The sequence below is a fragment of the Mustela nigripes genome, chromosome 1 (assembly GCF_022355385.1).
Source record: "Mustela nigripes isolate SB6536 chromosome 1, MUSNIG.SB6536, whole genome shotgun sequence".
Lineage (NCBI taxonomy): Eukaryota > Metazoa > Chordata > Mammalia > Carnivora > Mustelidae > Mustela > Mustela nigripes.
Window position 1 is genome coordinate 122,381,412 of NC_081557.1, and position 25,228 is coordinate 122,406,639.

The following is a 25,228-nucleotide window of genomic DNA, read 5'->3' on the forward strand; positions in this document are numbered from 1 at the left end:
GACTTTCTATCCAAGTGTCCCACCCCAACGAGCGAAGGAGCTGAGGGCTGGGACCATGTCTCGCCTCCAGTGCAAAAGTCTGCAAGATCACATAATAAAAGTTTGCTGAATAAATGAAGATTTCATGTATCCATTTTACAGATGAAGACAAGGAGCAGCAGAAAACTGGCAGTGCCTTACCACCTGCCATTGGGGACCGGAAGAACGCACCTGAACTAGAATCCTTAGCAGAAAACCCCTAACCTGGATCAGCAGGCATCCTTGCTATACTTCCAACCAACCCTTTACTCTTTGACCATGAGAACAGTGGGGAGTTATTATAAACGTCTGTAGGCCTATCACCTCTGTTAGGTGCCATCTTCACCCTACAAGATAAGTCACTATCGCTAGCCCCTGCCCTCGCAGAAAATGAGATCTAGTGATGGTATGGGAACTGCCTGGCATCACATCCTCATGCATGCGAGCTGGGATTTGATCCAGGACAGGACACACTAATCCCAGAACGCAAATGTGTAATAAAACCTTATCCTACTTCCTTCTTGGTTGTTTGGGAATCTTTACTTCTGTATTACACACAACTCTACTAAGTGACAAGCTCAAGTTTCTTTTTTTTTTTTTAAGATTTTATTTATTTATTTGACAGACAGAGATCACAAGTAGGCAGAGAGGCAGGCAGAGAAAGAGAGGAGGAAGCAGGCTCCCTGCTGAGCAAAGAGCCCGATGTGGGGCTTGATCCCAGGACCACAGGATCATGACCTGAGCTGAAGGCAGATGCTTTAACCCACTGAGCCACCCAGGAGTCCCACAAGCTCAAGTTTCTACCAGGTTTGTCAAGAAACAAAACCCCAATGGGGACACCGGGTGGCTCAGTCAGTTAAACATCTGCCTTCAGCTCAGGTCATGATTCTGAGGTCCTGGGATAGAGACCACATCGGGCTCCCTGCTCTGTGGGGAGCCTGCTTCTCCTTCTCCCTCTGCCTGCTACTCCCCCTGGTTGTATGTTCCCTCTCTCTGTGTCAAATAAATAAAATCTTCAAAAAAAATAGAAAGAAAGAAAGAAAGAAAGAAAGAAAGAAAGAAAGAAAGAAACTAAACCCCAACACATACCAGCACTGCTCATTTAAAAATAATCTCAAAACATGAAGCTACTCGTGTGGCTCTTCAGGCCTGAAGTCAGGCACCTGACAATCAAGCCCAATCCTACCACACACTAGCTCTGAGCTTCGGTTTACTCAGCTGCAAAGTAAACCAAAGCACAAAAATTCCTGCCCGGGCTGCCTCCCAAAGTTGTTATGATGAAGTTCCAACAAGACGGAAAGAGCCTTAAGAGCCCACAAGCAAGCAAGGATCTCTAATTCTTGCTCATTAGCACCCAAATGCACCGGAAATTCCCTTCTGGCAGCTCAGGCCCAAGGAAAGCAAAGGGTTCCACAGACTACAGAAGGTCGGTTGGAATGCAAAAGCCACCGCAGGAACTGTGTTGGAGGCACCACACTGAGGACTCACAGGTGGAAGGTTCTGGAACAGACCAAAGTAGTCCCTTCTTAGTGCTCACTGCCCAATACACACACAGGGTCAAAGTCCAAAAGACGACAGAGGGACTCATCAGGCACTGGGGTGAGAGTATTAGAGCGGGGCTGGACTTTCCAGTAACATACTCCATCTCTCCTTTTCAAATAAGGAAACTGAGGCACGGGAAGGAGAAGCCCCTGAGCTGCCCACCAAGCTGGCTCACAGCACTCTGAGCCCCAGATCAGGGCTGGTGCCAGCCGCCAGGACCAAGTTCTCAGAGACTGACTCCTCCACCCTCCTGTTTGGACAAGTGAAAAGTCTGAATCAGAAAGCAGGTTCTCGGGTTTTCCATTCTGGTAAATGGAACGTTAAATTATATTAAAATTATGTTAAAATGCCCTATGCCCTATGCCCCAGGAGACTCTTAACTCCTTGCCTATTATCATCATCTGGGTACAGCATGGTTCCTAAAATAACTAAAGCTACCCACTCACTTCCTCTTTCCAGACACTGTGCCAACTGTCCCCATGCTCCGTGGAAGCAGTGGTTCTGTGATCAGTGTTAGGGGCTGAGGCTGAAGCAAACATGTGCCCAGAAAGACAAAGGGCCCAGGCGAGGGCGGGTCACTGACAGAGATCATCCACAGCATCTCCCAGAAAACAACTCCACGCTGATTCTGAGTGGATACCTTACTCCAGTGACTGTCGCTTTACTTCGAAAAGGCAATTCCTACTAGCAGCCAGGAGAGGGCAGGTGTCCAGGAGGATAGGAACACAGCAACCCTGCGTGGCCAAGCTTCCAGGCAGAGGCCCCCGGGAGAGCTCCAAGGAGCCCGGGCAACGAACTGCTGGGTCCGTCTGGAAGCCATCATCTCTGGGGACAAGCTGACTCAGTGGTCATTGAGCAATCTGTTCTAGGACTCGCACCAAGTCACCCACCATTGAAGGACTTCTACGGTCCTTCTGCATGCGATCACATCCCGCAGAAAACTGGAAACAGAAGCATAAAGGTCACACCGCTCCCTTCTTGGCAGAGAAAGAAAAACACAGAGATAAAGGGACAGAAAGAGAGAACGAGAGAGAGACCAGGAGAAAGCCAGACAAAGATCAGGAGAGAAATGATGAGGCCAGGACATGCACCCTCACAAACCAGGTGCCATTGGGCTGTCCGCAAACCTGGACTCCCAAGCCCAGGACACGTGGGTGGTGTGAGGACTCAAAACCATGGCAGATGACAGGAGAGGTCTGTTGCATTCATAACGTATAAGGGGTGCCACGGACCAACCTTTGGAAGCAGCAAGGGAGGCTGTACTTAGTCAACTAGCTCCCAAGAAACTTCTCAATGGGCTCCCTAGTGCCAGCCTCAGCCCCGAATAGGTCAATATAATTTACAGGAAGCGACTCAAGCACCCAGAGAACTAGACATGAGGAGGGCCTGGGGGCAAAACGCTCTCTGCCCTACTCCCTCACAACACTGTCTTACTCACCCGGGCAGAAATCACTACCAGCCACAGAGCAGGGACTCATTTTGCAATAGAATGCTCTCCAGAAGGACTCTGGGGCAGATGGACACGGACGCCATCTGTGTGCCTAGTTTATGGAGACTGCATCGAGTCAAGGCCAACTTGTCTATGGGGGCGGGGGCGGGAGGGAAATGTGCTCACCCACCCACTCTTTGTGCGCGGCTTTAAATAGACAGTGACGAGGTGGCCGCAGTGGAACAGACGGAGAAACTGGAGCTCCCTGCCTCGCTCGGTGGTAATTAGGTTAATGCTGGAACGTGATGAACACAGCCCACTTGGCACGCAGGTCTGGAAAAGGAGACGCCTGCCTCCCTCGCGAACCTGCCCTCAGTCAGACAGCCGGTAAGGCAAAACTCACCCTTTTTCCGGGCCTGGGCGATGACTTCGGCCGCACTCTTGCTCATCACCTTGGTGACGTACAGGGGGCAGTTGGTCTGGTTGGCGATGGTAATCGAGCGGTTCACAGCTTCAGCCTCGACCTGCAGAGGAGCACGTGGATGTGAGAGAGCTGTACCCAGTCTGCACCCTCAACCCACCAAGGGAGGCGGAGAGGAATGAGAGGCTGCCACCACGTCCTCAGGGTTTTGCCCTGAGCAGCATCACAGGAGGGGGATAGGACTTTCCCAGGGTAACTCAAAACAGGTGGGTGGAAATGATGGGGCAATTCCTTCCGAGACCCTGTGAGTGGCTGGAAGGGTGCCCAGCAGACCTACACCATCAGCATCAGCCGGGAGCAGCTGATAAGAAATGCAGACTCTCCAGCCCTTCCCGGAACCAGCGGATCAGTAACTCTGGGGATGGGACCCAGAATGTGGGTTTTAAGAGCTCTAGGTGATTTTTAATGCTTGCTCCTCTGAGAAAACCACCGGGCACGGATAGGGATTGCCCCCAAGTCAGTGCTTTCCTTCCAGCTGCAGGGTCTTGAGTCAAGCCATCCAGGGATGAGATTTTTGTGCTGGGCTTCTATCTGACACTCATAAATGGGACGCAAGGAGCAATGTGACCTTACAGGGCTCTGGGAGCAGGCAGATTTGCGGCAAGCCATGGTCTTCAGTATGGGTAACATGTCTGTGGCTGCACAGGCTGGTATGAGCCTCAGTGCGGGATGGGAGAGCTGTTCCAATTCACGATTCCTTAAACCTGATGCTTCAACGAATAATAACCCAGAGACCCCAAGTGATTGCTGCTGACTACCTGGCCAAGTAAGACTACTGAGCGCAAGGTATACCCTACAGATATATGTGTTAGAACGGACAAGTGCAGAGCCCGTGCAATGGTAGAATGATGGCTCTCAAAAAGCCTTTTGTTCCCTCCCTAAATCCTGGCAGAAGCTGGGACTTCAACACCTCACACCAAGGGGCCAGTTCAACTCAGATTTTTTGTATCTTCTGTGCCCCACCCCCAAGAGTTCCCTGTGTAGTGCCTGGTACACAGCAGCGCTCCAAAATCTTTACTGAGCAAATAAATTACTGTATTGTATGTTAACAGTTAAAGCGAGCTGCTACTTTTCCTAAGAGGTAGCTGAGCTCCTAACTGAATTATCTTAGCCAACCAAGCTTCTACAGGAGCTGGACCAAGAGCTGAAGTTCTACAATGGCGTTAACTGGTAATCTAATTTCATAAACGAAGACAACTTCATTCACGTTGGTCCTTTCGGGCATCAGCTATGTAAAGAGAGAGGCCTCAAAATTCAACGGCAAACCAAATGGCTCTTGCAAAAGCTCATTAAACCTCCAAATGTTTTTAATTCCTGGAATAGCTGAGCCACCCGCCCGCCTTCTCCCTGACTCCAGTTACAACAGAAGTGCCTCTGGCCAGGGGCAGCACAGAGGAGGGACGGCCAGAATCTCTGAGGTCACTTCAAGAGTCCACAGTGTGAAGCGCGCAAAGAACTTCTCTAGAAGCCTCATGGCTTCCCAGGGGCGCCAGTGACTAACCCAACTAATGGGCCCAACACCAACACTTCTGAAAGTGAACAGAGGCACTATTAATAACGGCATGGAAGCAACGGGCACGGGCTGGGACTGTCCTGGGTGAACTGGAATGTGAAATCAGACCAACGAGGAAGTAAATGGAGCGAAAGTGCCAGTTCTATGGGGGGGCCTACAGGATGGGCATCCCGGGGCCCTGTGTGGATTTGCTCATCCTCCGTGAGGGGAGCTCTAACCCCTCCCCCGCCACAGCACATGCCCCAGTGAGGGCACAGGCCTGACTACAAGGTTACCTCATGCAAAGAGGTCACTTAAACCCCAAGTCTCTGGGTTCCTTCCAGAACCGTCAAGGGATCCACATTTACCCTTCTGTGTGTACCTGTGCATACCCCTTACACGCAGTGAATGGATTTAAACAACACCCACTTGAAATATTGTGAAAATACTATTACAGCTCAAAAATTTCTTTTAAAAAATTGTGTTTATCTCAGTAGAGTTATCAAGGGGTTGGAGAGGTCATCCAGCCTTGCTGATTTTTTAAGGTCAGGCACCCCAAGATCCAGAGAGGACAGCCACTCACCTAGGAACACACAACAGTGTCGGTATGCACCAGACAATCAGAATACACAGCAGTGTCTGTACACCACACACCCTCGCACGCCCGTCCTCCATGTCTCATAGCCCAGCCGCACTTCCGACAGGGCCCCGCTGGAAAGCTCCCTTCTCTGGAAATGGTATTTTGTCCCTGTCACCCTCATCCCTGTGTCTCCCACTTTCCTCCCTGCTGCCAGTCTTCCAGCCCAGAGCCCATCACAGTCTTCCCTCCCTACTTACTCTCCACCTGTCTCTTCCTCCCCATCTCAGCCTCAAGCCCCTCCGCGTTTGTCTTGCTGTCCCAGCAGGCCCGGTCATTATGCACACGGGGTACCACCGGGCGGCCAGGCCGTTTCTAGATTTCCACATCCCCGGTGGTGTCTCCTCTCCATCTTCCCAGCTGGGCCTGGGGAGAACCGAGCCAAGTTAACCACCACGATGTGGCGACAGGGCACGACACGGGAAGGAAGGACGTGTTCCTATGAGGTCAACGGCTGCTGGTGGCAAGCGGGCTGGATTTCCCTCACTGCCCTGCCTAGCTCAAGCTCCTGCTCTCTTCTCTTTTTTATCCACAGAGGGTCTAACACACGACAGATGCCCCGAAACAAACAGAAAAGTCATCACCAGGAGCTGTGGGAGAAGGTGGCGGCTCATGCCTGCTAGCTCAAGGGGCTGTCCTTAAGGGTGCATCTGCTCAGGGGAAGAACCAAATGCTGGGGCCGAGAGGGAGCCTCTGATCAGCTAAGAAGCAGGGGACCCTGGAAAGCATCCACTACAGCCTCTTGTGAGACAACAGGGCACTGCCCAAAAGCCCAGAGCTCCTCAAATCGGAGCACTCCAGACCTGCCAGTCCCCAAAGGAAGCCTCATAATCCACGGCTGGGGATGTCGAAATTCTCCACGCAACAACTGCTACAAGGGAAACCTCCTGTGTCTGATCGTGGAAGAACGGGTTTGACTTTAGCGGTCAAAAGAGCAACGAGAACAACTCTCATCCAATAGCTTTTGCCCATTTCACAAACCCTGGGCTTGCATCTTGTGTTTAAGTCTGCAGGGATCTGGGGATACTAGGACAGACAGAAGGAAAAAGCAAAGCAAGCCCCCAGGAAGGCTCTTACAAGTTCAACAAGATTCTGGCTCTCAGAAGTAGCTTCGTGAACCAAGGTAAGTGGCACTGGCTCTTCTCAGAGGGCAACATCTCCTCCCCCACCTGCAACTAGGACAACTGGACAAAGGGGAGAGCACACTCTCTGAGCCAGGTGTCATCACTGGTTACAGGGGCCCACCAGCTTTATAGTGAGCTGGGGCTCCCCAGTGTGCGTTTGTGTGCACATGCACACACAGGTGCATGCGTGCAAACATGCAAGGGCAAGCATTCCCAGTATGCGTGTATACATGTGTACACGTGTGTGTATATGTTACATGTACACACTAGTGTACAAAGCCAGCCTTGGGTACTCTGAGCATCAGCGACGGGGATTATCACCCTCTCTCTCCGATCAGTTCCTCCCCAAGTCCCTGTCCACCAGCCCCAGCGATAGCACGCACAGGGGCCACAAGAGTCACTTTCAACCTCCCTCACCCATGTGCCAGCCCCAGCTCAGCCCTTCGGCTTTCTAGTGTGCGTGGAAGGTTGGACGGTGTGACAGGAACCCTAAGGCCCGGAGCGGGACCGGACAGTACTGGAAATGTCACGGTTTCTGTCCTTCATCTGACAAGAGGAGGGTGTCCTGAGGGCCACAGATGGTGCCAAAGGTGCCCTGGTGTGTGTGTATGTCTGTGGCTCTGTCTCTATGTGTGTGTCTGTCTGTTTCTGTCTGTGTGCATGCGCATGTATAGGAAGAAGGGCAGGACAAGGAAATACAAATCCTCTGTGTGTGCAGGACATTCCAAGGGCCTCCTCCCCCTTCTCTTTTTCCAGCTTCTTTCTGACTTTCTTTCTCCTTTTCCAGCCTCACTTTTTTCCCCAAAGTCAGAGGGAAAAAGCTATAGATAGCCTGCCCTCCCACCCCAACCCGGACAATCTTGATGGCACCTTTGGACTCCAAACCCTTACAAATCTATCTTCTTAGGGGGAGCCGGTGGCCCCTGCACCACAGGTCAGAAACTGCACCCTTCCCAGGGCCAGAGGGAACCTCCCGTTCTCAAGCTCTGTGCTTTGCAGGCACTGGTCCCATTCATACTCCTCTGATCAAGCATCTCCTTCCACCTGTTGCCATAAGGAAAAATCCTACTGCTAAAGCCAACAGCCAGCTCCTTGAGGACTGTCACTGCCTGTCACTTCTCTCTTGTACGAAGAGTCTGTTGGTTTCCATGAGACACCCAGCATTCTCTTTGCTGAGAGCTGACCAGGTCCACAAAAGCCTGACCTCCACGGAGCCTTTCATCAAGCAGCTGATTTCCGAAAAGGTCACATATTCTAAGTTTAGAAAAACAGACTCCCCAGTATGTATGATGTGAGTACCTCCCTTCTGTCTCACTAGCCTAACCATCCAAGACAGTGACTCTCACCCTGTGTGCTCCTGCTCTGTGATCCCTCAGTGTCTGGAAGATTGTCTGCCCCTCTCTGCTGATATCCCGCCCAGACCTACCATGGAAAAACTGACAATTCTCCTTATGCCCTTTAGCAATTTAGAAGAGTCTTTAGATCCCCATGACGACGTCCTGGCGATGGTGAGATTCTGGAGGCCCCACATTATGAACCACGAAACCCACATTGCAGGAGGCTAATAAGAAGCTGTTTGTGTCTACCCAAGAAAGGACGTGGTGGCTCAGAGACACAAGGGAGAGCCTCCAGCTAAACAATCCCCACGGCTCTCCTCTACAGCTCAGGCGAGGACCTCACACTGCCTACATAGACACCCACACATGTAACCTGTGACTTCTCAGAGGGCCCAAATTCAGATCCTGAGAAGCCCCAGTCTCGACGGGAAGTGGGTTCTATGTGGCTCTGGCGGCCCCCAGGGGATACTGAGTCATGCGTCCCATTCAACAGATGTTCACCTCCTCAGGCCGGCTCAGCACATGACCCTCGGGGCCTGTGATGCCCAGATCCAGGATCCTCTGCTGTTCCTGCAAGGTTGAAAGAAAGCCAGGCCATCAGTGAGAGCTGGACTGCACATGGGTCTGATGGCTAGAGATCTTTGACCCAAAAAGTTACTCGGGTAAGATGTAAAAAACGACCCTGCTAACCGCTCAGCCCTCATCCCAGGACCTCGGGAATAGAAGGGCTCACTACACTGTCCCCAGCCCTACCTGAGCTCCCAAGTGTGTTCAGCTCTTCCCCTGGGATGCTGAAACCCCATGTGTGCCCAGCCCTGGGCCACAGTGTCAAATGTCTGTGTGGGGTCACCCATCCCGCCCATCCTGCCCACCCCGGAGGCAGCTCCGTGCCAGCACCGGGACAAATGGCTCCTCTGTGGAAAGGGAACAGGCGGAGAGCCCCATAAAACACAGGAAGGTGCGTGTCACCAACATCCGTGCTGCCAGTGAGACTGCCAGCCCTGGGCCCTAGGATAGTGGCACTGGGTCACCCTGCTTTTTTCCTCCTTGCAGCTGGCCTACAGAGTGCCTTCCCTTTCCCGAGCCCGCCGCTCGCCCTGTAGGTCACGAAGACAGCACGAGGAGGAAAGCGCCGTACCTCTGCAATGATGTCACCGTTCTCTGCATGGACTTGGGCGATGGCACCGATATCCCGAATCACGCTCAGGACTTCATAGATCTGGGGGGGAGAACAGAGACAGGGGTTTCCATCTCCCTGTTTACAAGCACAGCCATGCCTCTGCCAGTCACAGGAGTCAGAAACAGCACCCATGGCTGCTCCTGCTCAAGCCAGCTCTCTTGACAAGCCCCAAGGTCAAGGCTTCTGGCCCCCCGTGGCAGAGCAGGACCACCCAGGAATCAAGAGGAGGCATGACCTAAAGGACGGGGAGTAGGTGAGGCTCATGGAGGACACCTCTGGGCCATGTTGTCCCAAAGAGGGAGCTCCAAGGCCTACTCCAGAGCCTGGTGGAACACCAGTCCTAGGGGGTGGCCAGGACACTGGGGTCATACCCTCCCTAAAGGTAAAGTTACCCCAGGGCCCTCATCCACTAGTCATTCCCACGAAGCTAAGGGACATACACTGGAGGCAGCTTCCAAGACAACAGCATTGGACCCAACGTACTAAATGCCTGTGAGCTTGGGCAGAAAGCCTACTTTCCTTACCTGGGAATCAGTTAGCTGGAAGCGATCCTTGAAAGCCATGTACACAAGGAAGGAATTTACCCCTAGTGGATAGACAAAACAGAGGCAGAAATGTGACTTTAATGCATAAACCAAATAATCCAGAAGCAAGTAAGAAAGATATGATACAGTGCCATATGTGTATAGAGAGAGAAATAAAGAGAGGAAGGACAGGAGAGAGAGACACACAGAGACAGAGCAGAGAAACAAGGATAAAGCACATGAGGTAAAACATAAAGAGTTGGTAAAAACAAAAAACAAAAAAACTAAGACTGGGGTGCAAAAGTGCTTTTTAGTATCCTGACAGTTCTTCTCTAAGTTTATTGAAACTGGAAGTTGCCTGCTTTGTATATCCAACCAGATACACAGCGCTGTTACTCACAACAGCCAAAAGGCAGAAGTGTCCACTGACAGACGAATGGATACACGAAATGTCATGCAGCCATACAACAGGACGGAAATCCTGTCACATGGATGAACCCTGAGGACATGATGCGAAGGAAAATATGCCGGTCATTAAAGGACAGACATGCAGGACTCCATTTATATGTCAAACTTACAGAGACAGAGAATTGGGCTTTACCAGGGGTTAGAGGAGGGGGCAGGGGTGAGGGGTTGGGGTTTGTGTTTAACAGGTGTGGAGTTCCTGTTTGGAAAGATTAAAAGTTCTGGGGATGGAGAGTATAATGATTGCCCACTGGACTGTACATTTAAAAGGGACTCAGATGGCAAAATTTAGGTTATGCTGTATTTTACCACAATTTAAAAAATTAAAAAATAAAAGCTGCCCTCAACTGTCAGGACTTTAAGAACACAAATGAGAAGATTCAGGGGGATGAAGATCTGTAATAAATGCCTCGTCTTTGGTAAATCAACTACTCCAAGCTGATTTTTTAGAAACCTTTTAAGTAAGAAAGGGTCCAATAAGCCCATGTCGCAATTCTCACCCTGGCATTTCAGAGTCCTTGTCACCGAGGCACCAGACCGGACATCCCTGTCCCACATCCATCACAAACATAAACCACTGCACTGACAACCTTCTAGTCCTGGAGCTTAATTCACGCCACCTGGGGTGCTGGACGCTGCCCCAGGTTCAATGGCTCAGGACATCCCAGCCTTTCTCTCCTACCAGGCAACAGTTGCTATGGGAACCCTCCTGGCTGATCTGAAGTCAATTTACTTTCAGTATGGAAAGTTAAACCCTCTGGGGCCTCAGTATTCTCAAAAATAAGAAAGGTCAAGGGTGACCTACTTTCTTTTAGGTGGGATCTTCATACCAGAAAGAATCTTAGGATATCTAGTCTAATACTCTCATGTGAGAGATTTTTCTAAAATTGAGACTTAAAAAATTTAAGTTAATTCCCCAAGGTCATAGGAGTCCAGACTTTCATTCTGGGTGTTTTCTGCCACGTTTATGGATACCTGTCATACCCATGCCTGGAGATTTCCCTCCTGCTATTTTACTCACAGCTCATGGTACTTCTGAGCTTAGAAGTCTTGGAACCTGAGAGCAACAGGTGCATCCCTGACAGTTAAGATCCAGTGAGGTCAACATGTCACCCCAGGAGTCTAGCCTATAGCCAAGCTCCAGAGGGCCCCAGCAGATCATGGGATTTGGCGATAACACCCAAACTCTCGAGGTTCCTTTGGACAAAACGGTTCCAGAGATACCTTGAGGTAGTTCCCTTTCCTCCAGCCTCCCCGTGAATCTTCCAGGGCCCAACCTCTGGAATCCTACTCCCTAAAATAGTCCTATGGAATAAAAAAGAACTTGGAGACCTGAGTGGCTCAGGTAGTTACATGGCTGAGTCTTGGTTTTGGCTCAGGTCACGACCTCAGGGTCATGAGATCAAGCCCTGCATCGGGCTCTGCGCTCCAAGGGGAGGCTGCTTGACATTCTCTCTCGCCTTCTACTCCTCCTGCTGCCACTCTCACTTCCTCTAAAATACATAAATAGGGCGCCTGGGTGGCTCAGTGGGTTGGGCCGCTGCCTTCGGCTCAGGTCATGATCTCAGGGTCCTGGGATCGAGTCCCGCATCGGGCTCTCTGCTCAGCGGGGAGCCTGCTTCCTCCTCTCTCTCTCTCTGCCTGTGTCTCTGCCTACTTGTGATCTCTCTCTGTCAAATAAATAAATAAAATCTTTAAAAAAAAAAAAATAAATAAAATAAAATACATAAATAAATCTTTGTTTAAAAAAGAAAGAAAGAAAGACTGTTCAGGTTGTCCCAGAGGCTCCTCACCCTCAAATCTTATCCTGGTTCTTATGGATCTGTACAAAGAGCTTTCCTGAGTCCCCCACTCAGCATCCTGGGCCCCCGCCCCATGACTGCCCAAATCCTTGGCCTCAACTCTGCAACCTGGCTGGGTGCAGTTCCCTCAAGCCAGTAAGCTGTGAGCAGCTGTTCCATAAGAACCAGTCCCCATGGTGAGGCTCAAGTTCTCATGTCCACAGAAGCTTCTGCTACTGCACTGGGTATGGTCATCTCCAGTGGGCCCTAGCTGCAGTCCAACCCTCTCTCCTGGCAGATGAGGAGGTAAGGCACAAAAGGGATCTGCTAGCGAGATTCACAGAGCAATCCTTCACAGAGCTGCACCGGCTCAGGCACCGAAGGTGGACTCTCCCCAGAGCCCACTGGTCAGCACAACCTACCGTGGTCCTTCACCAGAGCCTCCATCTCCTCCTGGATGCCCTTATGCCACTCAGTGATATCCACGTGCAGAGAGTAGTCACAGCACGACTTGCTGTCAGCCCATTCCCTCCACTGGTCGAAGGCTGCCAGCAGGCTTGTCCCAGGCTCAGGCACGACATGGTCAACTAGAAAAGAAGAGACACCAGTCGTCACCAACAGAAGTCTTGAGGGCCAATGTCAGCAGCTGTTTTCCCATTGCAACCTTGAACAAGGCTCCTTGGGTTCAAAATCGAGATGGTGATCTCTATAATCAGCTTATAAGAATAACCTGAAAACAGCAGACTCCCCCAGAGGAAGAAAGCAGAAACTTGGCATGGTGTGAGTGATTACCCTGGTGAAACCACGCAGGCACTGCCCAGATCTGATCACCCAGTTCAAAGGACCTGAAAACACGTACCTCGGACACATTTCACAGACAATGAGTCCTTATGGACAATGGCAGTGTCAAATGGCCGGCCAGAGCTGCCAGCCCTTTTCGTGTGAGATAGCTGCCAGTGAGACGTCCCCACCAGACGGCAAGGAACTTGAAGATGCTGGACCACAGCCATGCAGACTGGGGCTTTTAAAGGTTCCCGGCATATCCAATCTCTCTACGCCGCTCATATTTCTGCCGCATAATACCACTTTGTAATTTAAGGGAGATCTTTCGTCTTAAGAACTCAAAGCATCTTTTAAAATGGTGGTTATTGTTATATTGGTATTGAGTTAGGCGGAGATGGAGGTCAGGGGACTTCGGACTCCAGCTGACCTGAGTTGATCTCTGGCTCCAACACCTACCAGTATGTGCTCTTGGATAAGTGGCTTAATCTCCAGCACCCTAAGTTTCTGGATTGTTTCAAATGGGGATATGAACTGCCACACACATTTCTTAGGAGGACTGGATGAAACAGCGTTATCTATTGATTTTCTGTCATTCACTTATTTAAATCCTCCAACAGCCTCCCCTTGCTCTTAAGATAGGGAATCGAGTCCCCAGCAAGGGCCGCAAGATTCTGCCCAGCTTGGCTCTTGCCTATATCTGCAACATCACTCTGGATTATCTCTACCTTGCACTCTGTTCTCCAACCACAGGGGCTACCTTTCAGTTCCTGCTCCCTTCTGCCACAAGGTCTTTGCAGAGGTACCGTATCTCTAAATCTCAGAGAGCTCGTACCCGGTTACCCTGATGATAAGCGGTTTACCAGAACAACTACTCCCCATCTTCTACACAAAGACACTAAAATATAAAGCAAAAAGGCTGGTCCAAGGTCGAAGCAAATTTACGCAACGAAGAATATAAAACCCAGGACTCCACACACCAAAAGCAATGAATCATTCTTCTAAATAAAATATTAGATTGTCTACACCCAGGGAAGCAGTTCTCCACTAAAAAAAAATGCCAGCCCGGCAATGCTAGTGAGCTCGAATTTCTGAAACGGATCAAATCTTGCAGATGCTGCTGAACGGTAATCCACTGAGCTTGGTTTTATAGGTCTCAAAAATGTGGGCCTCTAAGCTGAATCTTCTTTTGATGAAATGCTTTCTTAATAAGCAATAGTGTATGTAATTAAATGGGTCCACGCACCGCTGGACCCATAATTCTGTATCACATACAGAATTATCTAATGAAAGCAATGAGGACGTGCACTGGGAATGCGAGTCGGTTCCATCTGTACAATGCTAACATAGAAACCCTGACAAAACAGTTCCAATTTTCTTAAACTGTGCCCCACCCCCCCCACAATGCCAGAAGAGGAAAGGGGGAGTGGGGGGAAGAGAAGGAGGAGGAGGAGAAAATATGACTTTGTGGCCATCACAGAATCTCCCTAGTCATTTGCCGGCTTCATTGCCCGTCCCACCACAGCACTCTGCATAAGCTGCCAGATGGGTCTTCTTAAGTCTTTCCCCAGATCCTGTCATTCTGCCGATGAGTCTTTCAGTAGCAGTCCACCACCTTGAGAATCCAGATTCAAATCCCCTCTACTCGTCCCGTGGACTGGGTCTCATCTCACCCTGGTACTCTCTGCCCCGAGCCCTGCTCACTACCATCAGCCCCCAGCTGTTTTCATTCCTTGACCTGCCTGACCCCTCCCACCTCTGGGCCTTTGCACCAGCAAGCAGTTCTCGCTCCGGAAACCCAGTCCCCTGGCTCTTACTTGGGCATCTTTGCCTCGTCATCACTATCCCAGGATCGCATCCCCATCAGCACTCATTTCTGCCCCTGTCCCCCCTACCGTGGTTTGCTATCTGACTCCCCCCCCCACTAGGATGTAAACTCCCTCTGTGCCGGGACTGAGTGCCTGGATAGAGGAAGTGCTCGATGAACGTCTCTGATGAATGAATGAATGCTCCCGTCCAGCGCGCACTCCTCCCGGCAAGATCAGGCCGAGCACAGAAAGAGGTGCCCTTCCAGGAACTCAGCCAGATTTTCCTGTTCAACCTCAAGTAGATGTTCGGTCGTCTGGTGCTAAGCTACTCAAACTTGAGTGTGTTTAAGAATTCTCTTGAGAGCTTATGAAAACACAGGTTCCTGGACATCACCCCCAGAGTTTCAGATTCTGTAGGTCTGGGCTGAGAATTCCCATTTGTAGTCCTCTCTCTTGGAGCAGGTCTGTGTGCCTTGAGCCCGTCTGAACATCCCTGAGTGCAGATCTCTTCCCATTTCCTTCTCCTACCACCTGAATTCACTCCTGCCCATTTTACCCCGAGGGTCCCGCTGAATGACCCAGCAGTGTTTTCATTTGCAAACCACATCAGGTTCTCTGTGTCTGTGATATGATGATGGCTTCCCTCCGTGTCCAAAAACAGCTCCCAGAGTGACAAACTGGTGCAAACTCAGGACACAGACAAAGCTGAGGGCTCCAGGGAAATTCACATGCTTCCGCTAAGAACTGACAGCACTCAAGTAACGTGGCCGCAAAAAGCTTCCTCGTGTTTTCCCACAGATCTCTTCCCATAGGAGCTCTCTCCGGGGAAAAGCTGCTGCAGGGAACAGGGCAGAATGTCATCCTCGCTTCCGGAGGGAGCAGAGATTCCCCACTGAAGACACAAGCCTGCAGAGGATTTGTCCAGAACTCACAGGCCTTCCCTCTGGTGATTTTCCTCAGCTATCTGTCCCTGCAGGAGCCTGGCTCCTGCCTTGCTGCTGACGTTCCCCCTCCCGCAAGAGGTGAGAGAAAGCTCCTCAACCCAGCCGTCCGCCATGCAGGGAAGAGAATGAGCCTGGGGTCAGCAAGCTGGGTCTGGCTGCGGCTCTGCCCGGCTGCGCCTACTCTTTGGGAGCTCCATTTCTTCATGCATGAAACGTGGGCCTGAAACGACCGACTGGGAGGGCTACTGCAGGCTAAGGGAAGCCTGTATGAAAGCACCTGGCAAGATGTCTGGCACACCCCGAGTTTTCATTCCCCTGGGATGAGCCCTCGGCAGCATGCTGCGGTTTCGGCGGTAGGCCCGTGAGTCTGGTCTAGGAGGGAGCCAAGAACGTGCCCTGGGACAGTGGCCCAAATCGACGAGTCACAACCAGGGTCCTGCCTCTAGAAGACGCCAGCTACTTCCAAAGGACTGTTATTTCTTCTCTTAAAACTGTCAAAAGACCCCCAGTTTTTGGCACCTGGGTGGCTCATGGGTTAAGCCGCTGCCTTCAGCTCAGGTCATGATCTCAGGGTTCTGGGATCGAGTCCCACATCGGGCTCTCTGCTCAGCAGGGAGCCTGCTTTCCTTCCTCTCTCTCTGCCTGCCTCTCTGCTTACTTGTGATCTCTGTCTGTCAAATAAATAAATAAAATCTTTAAAAAAAAAAAAAAAAAAGACCCCCAGTGTTTTAAACAGCTGAATGGAAACGTAATTCACATACTACACGATTCGCCCATTTAAACTGTACAAGTCAACGGTTTTTAGGCGAGTCAGAGAATTGTGCAACCATCGTCACAATCTAATTGCGGAACACTGCCCAAGAAAGAAACCCCATACCCATCTGCCGTCCTTCCATTCCCTCCTAAGCCTGCTGCTCCAGCCCCAGGCAACCACTCATTCAGCCTGTCTCTGTAGATTTGCCCCAGTTGGACATTCATGTAAACAGAATCACAGAGCATGCACTCCTCAGGGTGTGGTTTCTTTTGCTCGACATCACGTTCTCGAGGACCATCCACGCTGGCGCAGGCGTCAGCCCTCCATTCTTCTTTACTGCCCCGAGTGCTTGTAGTACCCTATTTTTTTTTAAAGATTTTATTTGTTTATTTGTCAGAGAAAGAGAGAAAGAGAAAGATCACAAGTAGGCCAAGAGTCAGGCAGAGGGAGAAGCAGGTTCCCTGCCGAGCAAGGAGCCCGATGTGGGACTCAATCCCAGGATGCTGGGATCATGACCTGAGCCGAAGGCAGTTGCTTAACCAACTGAGCCACACAGGAGTCCCGTATCCTATTTTTATATTTAGAGGATATTGGCAAGGTGCTGAATGCAAAATATATAAGCTCTTCCTTGAAAATTCAAAGAGAGAACTCCTCTGAAGTTTGCAGGATGCAGAAGACCCCATGTTTTCTTTGTTGTTGTTGTTTCTTTTTTTAAAGATTTTATTTATTTGACAAGGAGAGATCACAAGTAGGCAGAGAGAGGGGGTGGGGACGCAGGCTCCCCACTGAGCAGAGAGCCCAATGCAGGACTCGATCCCAGGACCCTGAGATCATGACCTGAGCTGAAGGCAGAGGCTTAACCCACTGAGCCACCCAGGCGCCCCCTATGTCTTTAACTTTAAACTTTGAGGTAACTACCGTTTCACAGGCAGTTGTGAGAGATCCTTGGACCCTCCACCCAGTGGAGGTCCCCCTCCTTGACACAATCCAAGACCCCAAGTATTTAAAAGGCCAGCAGGTGGTGTCTATGACCAGCTCTCAAGTGACCCAGCATAACTGAAGACACAGAGGTGCCAAAAAAGTCATCATCGTGGTCCCTGCTCAGGAATTGAAGTGGCTGAGCAGGAACTCCATCCCAAAAGTTTCCTGGAGAGAAGCAGGTGGAGTGGGAGAAAGAGGCAGACAGAACTGCTGGGTCCCCCACTGGCCCCAGCCTCTCTGAAGCCTCACACATGGATGCACAGAGGGCAGAAGTTCTAGAAGCTCCATTTAGTACATGTACCACCTCGCACTCCCCGTGGCACTGAATCTATCAGAACTGCCCATATCTCCTGCCTCCCATTCCAGGATCCTCCCTCCCTCTCTCTCTAGTCCCTGCACTTAGCCATCTGTGCATCTGCCTCTCCCGTTCCCATCCTAGATAGAATCAGCAGCATTGAATTAAAAGCAAATCATCAGGGAGATGACGGATCATCTGTGGGGCATCGAGCTGCCACCTACTTACTCAGCAAAATGCTGGGTGACCTATTCAGCAGAGAATAGCTTTTTTTCGTGGAGAGATAAGAGCCTTCAGGAGCCCCCCCCCCCCCTGCCAGTTAGAGTAACATGATTTTGTTCTGGAAAAAAAGCAGGAAGGGAAGAAAAAGCACCTGTCCTCGGGACATCGGGGGCTCCTGGAGAAGCGGTAAGGGAGGAAATGGAGCTAGCACTAGTACCTAAGCCACGGGGTTCCGGGGAGGTGGAAATGAGCTAGCCTGGGAACTCCTTAGAAGGATGCCAGCTACAGAGCCGTGCTCAAGAAACACCAGAAAGAAGGGAAAAAAAAGAAACACCAGGAGGGAGACAGTTACACTCCTTTATAAGGAAACTGCCAAACATAAACCCCTCTGAGAGGTAGTTTGGGTGCCTCCAAAGCACACGGTTATGGGGCTACCTACTTGCCTTACGTAAATATACTGCTTCTTCAGCAAAGCATTATTCTGAAGATCTGGAAATACCTCAAATGTTTGTGCCTGATTTCTCCTCTACAAACCAGTGACACGCACATCTCATAACACCTTTGTGAGTGCTCGGTAAGGCAGTATTAGTTAACAATGAAGTGCTATTCTGATAGGAGCACATCCTCTTCCCTGGGTCCCCCAGAGCATCAAGTGGGAGGGAGGACTGGCATACAGAAGGTGCTCAATAAGCAGACGAGAGACCAAAGGTCACACATGCCTCTGGCAAGAAAGGTCCCTGGCCGACTCTAGAAACGGAGCATGGAGGAACCTCTTCCTCCAAAAGGCCCAGCCATGGGGTTCTGTGATTGAACACTCCGGTCCAAGGCTCCCTAGCATTCCCTAGGAAAGCTCTCAGAGCACACAGCTTCCCCAGCCATCTGCCACACAGACTCTCTGCGGCTGGGTGTTACACCCCTGCCCTCCTGAATGCTGGCAAGGGGACCCACCGCAGTGACTACCTTTAACAGAAGTGTAATTCACACACTTCACAACGGGAGGAACAGTAACAATTATTCTTATCGAACACTTCCTACATCTGCTGCGATGTCATGCGTCTTTTGTGGATTATCTCATTTCATCCCGACTTGGGCCTGCTAAGGCTACCACCAGTGTGGGTCCCCACTGTTCAGCTGGAGAGGAGAAGCTGCGCACAGGAGGGTTAAGTAACCCCCTCGTATGACTTAAAAGGCAGAGATGCGTAGAAAAGACCTGCAACATTGATACCCCCAGTGCCACGGCCAAGCAAGGCCCTGGGGAGAACTCTGGAAAGTGGTCAGTAACGTGGCCATAGCTGTTACCACTGCTGACTGGCTGAGGTGGAATGTGAGCCCAGAAAGTCTGACTCCAGAGCCTCTACTCTTAAAAGAGGGGGGGCGGGGTGGGTCACTGAGACGTGAAATGGAGACTTATCCCTTTATATTTTATAACTACAGCATGTAGCTCAATTAATTCAATAAGTAGAAAACTGTATAATTAGCGTAGCAAGTCCAGGAATATTAACTCGGGCTCCTAACTGCTCGACCTTGGAGGCACCTGGGTAATCCCCTTATTTCTCTCTTTGCCAGACTTTGTTTAATGGAATCTTGCAGCAAAAGCTAAACAAGTTCCATCCTACCAAGCAAGCTGAGCCAGGAGAAATTGCTCCGCATCCAGTGATCACTGCTAGAATCATTAAGTCAGAATCTGGAGGGAGTAAGAGCTGAAGCGCGAAATGTATTTATAAAACAAGCAAACAACCTCCGAAGTGACCTAGTGATCAGTGAGCTTTGGAGCAAAACGAAGAGGTAGAAGATACAAACCAGACCCCTAAAATGTTGAAAATCTAGTCTGGGAACAACAACAGCAAAAAAAGACATTCAAGAGTCCAAGGAAGAAGGGATTCTGCTCGGTCCTCAGGCCCCCGCACATCCCCCACCCTGCCCTTCCCACCACACTCTGCAAAGAGCCGAGTGCTGTGGATGTCCCACTTTGTCACTCACTGTCGGCTCACTGCACCCTTGGCTCTACTGCACGGACACCTCCCCCAACAAACTCTCGATTCTTTCCTCCCCTGGGGACCACCACCACGCTCTGCAGCCTTGGCACGGCTGCCTGCAGCACCCTGCGGCCCACGCCCGCCCCAGCTTCCAGACAGCACTCCGCATGTCTGCCTCTGCTTCTCGGAGTAACTGTCCCCTGGCCCCTCTTTGGTCCCCACTGTCTTCAATGCTGATCTCCCCGGGAGCTCTGTCTGACTTCATTAAATCCCACTTACATGTCTGTCATTTATTCCGAAGGTCCTGCGGCGGAGAGCTGAGCAGCAGATTCGCAGGCCCTTTCCTCTACCTGGCCTACACGGGGCCCTTATTTCTTGCTCTTGTCTCTTTTCTGCTCTCCTTGCCCCCGGCCATGTCCTCTCTTTCCTCCCTCCTGATCGCCCTCCTCCTCCGTCCTCTGCTTCCTGCAGTCTTCTGCTGTGTGTCTTGGGCTCAGCATTCGACAGATGATGGATATGGGGACTGGGCAAATCCTGGGATCCGCAGCTGGACGCAGGGGAGCCCCACAGGCTAGATCACCTGCTGGGGCTGGCTTCTGCTGCATGAAGGGAGCCGCCCATCTAGAAGCTGGGGGTGGGGGCTTCCCCCTGCAGTCCATGCCTCCTGCCCACCCATTTCCCTTCTTGTGGCCTGCGCCCGCCAGAATGAGAGTGCCATTCCTTCCAGGCTGCTGGAAGTTGACTGCGAGTTTGGGAGCTAGAGCTGGAGGCTGAAGGTGGGAAAAAAGAGGTGGGGAGAAGGGCAGAGAAGACCCAGCTTCCCAACCCAGCGTTATTTCTCAATCTAAAGACAATCCTACAAACCATAAGTGACTCTTAATCTCACAAAACAAACTGAGGGTTGCTGGGGGGAGGGGGTTAGGGAGAAGGGGGTGGGATTATGGACATTGGGGAGGGTATGTGCTTTGGTGAGTGCTGTGAAGTGGGTAAACCTGGTGATTCACAGACCTGTACCCCTGGGGATAAAAATATATGTTTATAAAAAATAAAAAATTTAAAAAAATAAATAAAAAATAAAGACAATCCTAGAAAGACAACCTGAGCTTTCCACCATGTTCACAACTGAACACCGACATTAGCAGAGCTGCGCCCAATAGAGAAATATATCGACCCCTCCAGAAGCACTTCTCAACAGGAATGGGACCATGGACCCATGCTGGAACTTCATACCACTGTCTGCATTGATCTGATGGCAAGAGTATCTGCCTCACGTGGGTACCGCTTTTCAGCGATTCACAAAGGGCTAGCACAGGCCTTTAACCCACGGGGATGCTTACACTAGCGAGGCAGACACATTTCTGATGCTGGCGTCACAAAGGAACCGTGGCCGGGAGACTTGCCCGCAGTCAAGGAGACACAAACTCACAGAGCAGGAGTCCAACCCCCCCTTGCATTACAGCCTTTCCGAACCGCACCGTTCTTGCCGTTTCTAGGAATACCACTCACCTCAACTCTTCAAACCTGGGCTGTCTCCCACCCTCGAAAACAACTGCAGGTTCACTTACGTGAGCAGCTAATGACCTTCACCGAGTGGACAGAGGAGGAAATGGCCAAGGCGAGCCGGTGACAGTCAATTTGGGATGTCAGACAAAAAGCTTGTCAAAATGTCCGCACCTCGTAAGACCCTTTTCTCTGAGGCTTGGCAAAGGCTGCACATGGGCTTAGCGAGCACATGGCCCACAAGATCAAAGGCCAGGCTAATGAAAGCTGTGTGTGGCGATGAAGGGCCATTTATAATGTGTAAATCCTTTCAGAGTGACAAACCGCACCATGGGCAGAATTCCTCTCCCTGACTGGGCAAGGGCACACGTGGGGAGACTGGGAGAATCTGGGAGCCCATCTGCAGACTGCATGGGCGCCGTCTTCCCAGGGAAGGGCCCGGCAGAAGTCGACCAGGGGGCTTGGGGAGCGAGAGAAGCAAGTCACTTCCCCAGGAAGGGTTTACTTCAACACCAGCCTCTGGGGTAGGACTTGGTAGTCTGCTCTCGATTCACTCAGAAAGGATGTGCCTGGGCTGCACAGCGCCCATGGGAAAAGTCCCACCAAACCAAGAACGGTGAGAATAAATTGTAGGTGCACTGTTTAACCACCAAGGACGCTCAAAGGCCTTCAACTGCGGGTGCGCAGTGAGGCTCCTGAGCGCTCGGGAGTCTGTCTTACTGACCGAAGCCAGTCTGGCAGATTCTCCATGAAGAGGAATCGGTGGCAAGAATGAGGTTCAGATCCAGGATGCTTAGAAACTGTTCTGTCTTTTTACCGATGAGGAAATCGGAGTCCCAGGGAAGTTCCAAGAGTCGCTAAAGATACATGAGATAAGCAATACCAGAATTAACCCTAGGTCTGAAGCCAAACGCTATACGCTGTTGCCTTTACAAATCCTTTCATATATATATATATATATATACATATATACATATATATATACACATATATATGAGAAAATGCTACCTATAATCTATATATATGAGAAAATACTCCTATAATCCCACCATCCTCATAGTAGCCATGAATCTATCTCTCAATCATCTTCCAGATCTGTCTTTTGCATCTATTTTATATGGGAGTAACGACAGGGCACACTTACTTTTTCCTTAATACCATGTTACCTTATACAGTCTTCGTAATTCCATTTTTTCTAAAAGCTGTTTTGGGAGGAATGTCCTGTAACTTTCTAAACTGTCCCCATCTGCTGACCCTGTACACTGCTTCCAGTTTTCCTGTGTTACATAACATTCTCGGGAACACATTCACGCAAATACCTCTCCCCTCTTCTAGGTGCTTTTCTCTGGAGAAGGTCCTAGAGCTTGGATGAACTAGGGTTCTTAATACAGATGACCATGCTGCATTCCAAAAGCATCACCCCTTCAGGCTGCCACCAGCAAGATGTCAGGATGTCACCCCAGCCGATGCTGGTATTTTCGTTTTACTTGCTTACTATTTAAGGGGGTAAGAAACAAAGCTCTTTTCACTGGGCTATGCCGACTTCTCTGTTTGATACATGGCCACCTTCCAAGACCAAATCAGGAACGGAGTAATACACGAGAGACCAGACCAACCAGCTGTACAAAGGACTTACTGACTATTTAACAAGAACCTGATTAAATGGCCATGTCCACCATCTTAGCTCTGGTAGCCCCTCAACCCCTCTCCCAGCTTTGTCGAAGGAGCCCAAAGACGGCTCCCAAGTAAGGCTGCCTTGCCAAGCAACCAGTATGTGAGCTGGAGAGGGCCCAGGTGCCCAAGGAGGCTGAGCTTTGTCTCAGCTCCATGTATGTTCACAGGAAGACAGACTCAAGAGGAAGTGCCATCCCCAAAGCACGATGATGAAATCATGGCCTGGGGAGAAGGCGAGGAGATCCAAAGGCGAAAATCCCAGCCAACTTCGTTAGAGTGCAAAGCTTCAAACTTCAGATCCATCGAGCATATCTCCAAGAGATGTTGAAATCATTGGCTAACAGCCGGAGAGGGTTCTGTTTCCTGTAATTAGACAGGCATTTGGAGTCTGAAGAAAAGCCAGGTTTATGGCATCTCCTATCCATGCACCGGTGGAAGAACCACAAAGTTAGCTTCAGGCTAGCATTTTGAGCCTGGAATTCCTCGGAGAATCATTATGTCCTGGAGAGTGACTCCTCCCTACCGGGCTTCACAGTCCCTGCAGTGTGCTGGCTCTCAAACGCCCTGCTCAGACCCCCTGGGCCTCAGCACCACCATCTGCAAAGCTGGGCTCTCACTCGTGAAGGAAATGCCAGAGAACCGGGAAATAGTGTCATGTGGAAACAGTCTCTGATGCTCTAAGTGTCCGTGCCGAACGTGCTGGAAACACGATGTGCAAAAAGCTCACAGGCAGGGGTGCCAGGGTGGCTCAGTCGGTTAAGCCTCTGCCTTAGGCTCAGGTCGGGATCACAGGGTCCTGGGATCAAGCCCCACATCGGGCTCCCTGCTCAGCGGGGAGGCTTCTCCCTCTGCCTGCTCATGGTCTCTCTCTCAAATAAATAAAATCTTTAAAAAAGAGAAAAAAAAGTAAAGGAAAAAAAAAAAACTCACAGGAAATGGGTTGAATCCCCAGCCCTGCCACCAACTAGGTTCTAGGACCTTAGACAAGCTACTTACCAAAAAAAAAAAAAGTGCCTCAGTTTCCCCATCTGCAAAGTAAGAACATCAAGAGTGGCTTCTTCCTAGGAGGGGTTAAAAGCTTGAACTCCGTAGTCAGACTGCCTGAGCTAGCACCCCAGTTCTATCATCCATCCATGACCTGCATAACCCTGGCAACCTTTTCCCTCTCTGGGCCTCAGTTTCCTTGCCTGTAAAATGGACATTTTAATGGCACCCACTCACAAGGTTGTTATGAAATGGCAATTATAAAAGGCTTAGGACACTACTTGCGCAAAAGGTCTTACATAAGCATTTGTTAACTTAAAAGCAAAATGGGATTGTCTTGAGGATAAAAGGCTGCTTGAACCAATTCCTGGCACGAAGTCAGCCTTCCCTAAGTGTTCCATTTTACTGAGAGGTATCACACAAAGGGCCCAGGGCCTAAGGCATCTTGAGGGTGGAGAATCTAGGAGGCCAGGGTATTCGCCAGTGCTGCTGGTGGACCAGGGGGCAGGGGAATGGCTCCACTGGGTAGGCTCAGGTAGAAACCCCAGGAGGAGTAACAGGATATGGGAAGGGACAGGATAAAGGTCTTACTGAAAGGAGGCCGGCCTGGCTCCCAGGCCACAAGAAAGGCATGGAACTTTAAGTCTTTCGCATAAAACAGAGTAAGGACAAAACAAGCAAAACAAATCTGTCCTGTTGATGCAGCAAGTAGGCACTGGCGATAAAACCAAACACAGTAAATGCTAGCGCAGGAAGAATCAGAGACCCTCTTTTAAGCAACATTAAGTGTAGACTTTTCACCTCCCAGGGAACCTCCCTCCTCAACCCTTCCCTAAACCCTGGATACTAGGATGGAAACAATCTTCCTATCAAATGGAACGTATTAGGAATGAATAAATTCATCCCATTTTATTATGAGTCAAATGCAAGAAAAACGACCCAATCAGAACAGAAAACACAAGCCATTAACAGAGTCCCTGTAATTCCAATCACAAGCAAAGAAACCTGGGTCTACCCTGGAGACATCACTTCAGTTAAGTCTCCAGCCAGCTTTTAAAACACTGAAACGATCCATATTTTCAAATACCTCCAAGGATACGGGCACCACAGGCTGGGATCGAGGATCTAGTTTTGCTGGGTCCCCTTGGGGTAAGAGAGGACCTCGCTGGAGGTGAGCTTCCTCAGAGTTCTTAGCAAACGCTGCTTGAGGGTCTGCAGATTTCCTGAGCACACCCGCTTCCATGGGCTCTGTTTACAACACACAATATCCTGGATGCCGGCATGATGATGCAAGAGTATG

General features: G+C 50.4%; 1 protein-coding gene across 2 annotated transcripts in view; it reads right to left on the reverse strand.

The window, feature by feature from the left end:
- The window catches only part of DPYSL2 (dihydropyrimidinase like 2), a 128,247-nt gene that overhangs the window by 18,165 nt on the left and 84,854 nt on the right, over window positions 1-25,228 (reverse strand). For both annotated transcript variants that reach the window (XM_059372919.1, XM_059372929.1), the window contains exons 4-8: window positions 12,433-12,597; window positions 9,765-9,826; window positions 9,199-9,279; window positions 8,562-8,630; window positions 3,393-3,513 (exon numbers count right to left, since the gene is read on the reverse strand). In XM_059372919.1, coding sequence (XP_059228902.1) covers window positions 3,393-3,513; window positions 8,562-8,630; window positions 9,199-9,279; window positions 9,765-9,826; window positions 12,433-12,597 — 498 coding nt within the window. The remainder of the gene's footprint in view (window positions 1-3,392; window positions 3,514-8,561; window positions 8,631-9,198; window positions 9,280-9,764; window positions 9,827-12,432; window positions 12,598-25,228) is intronic.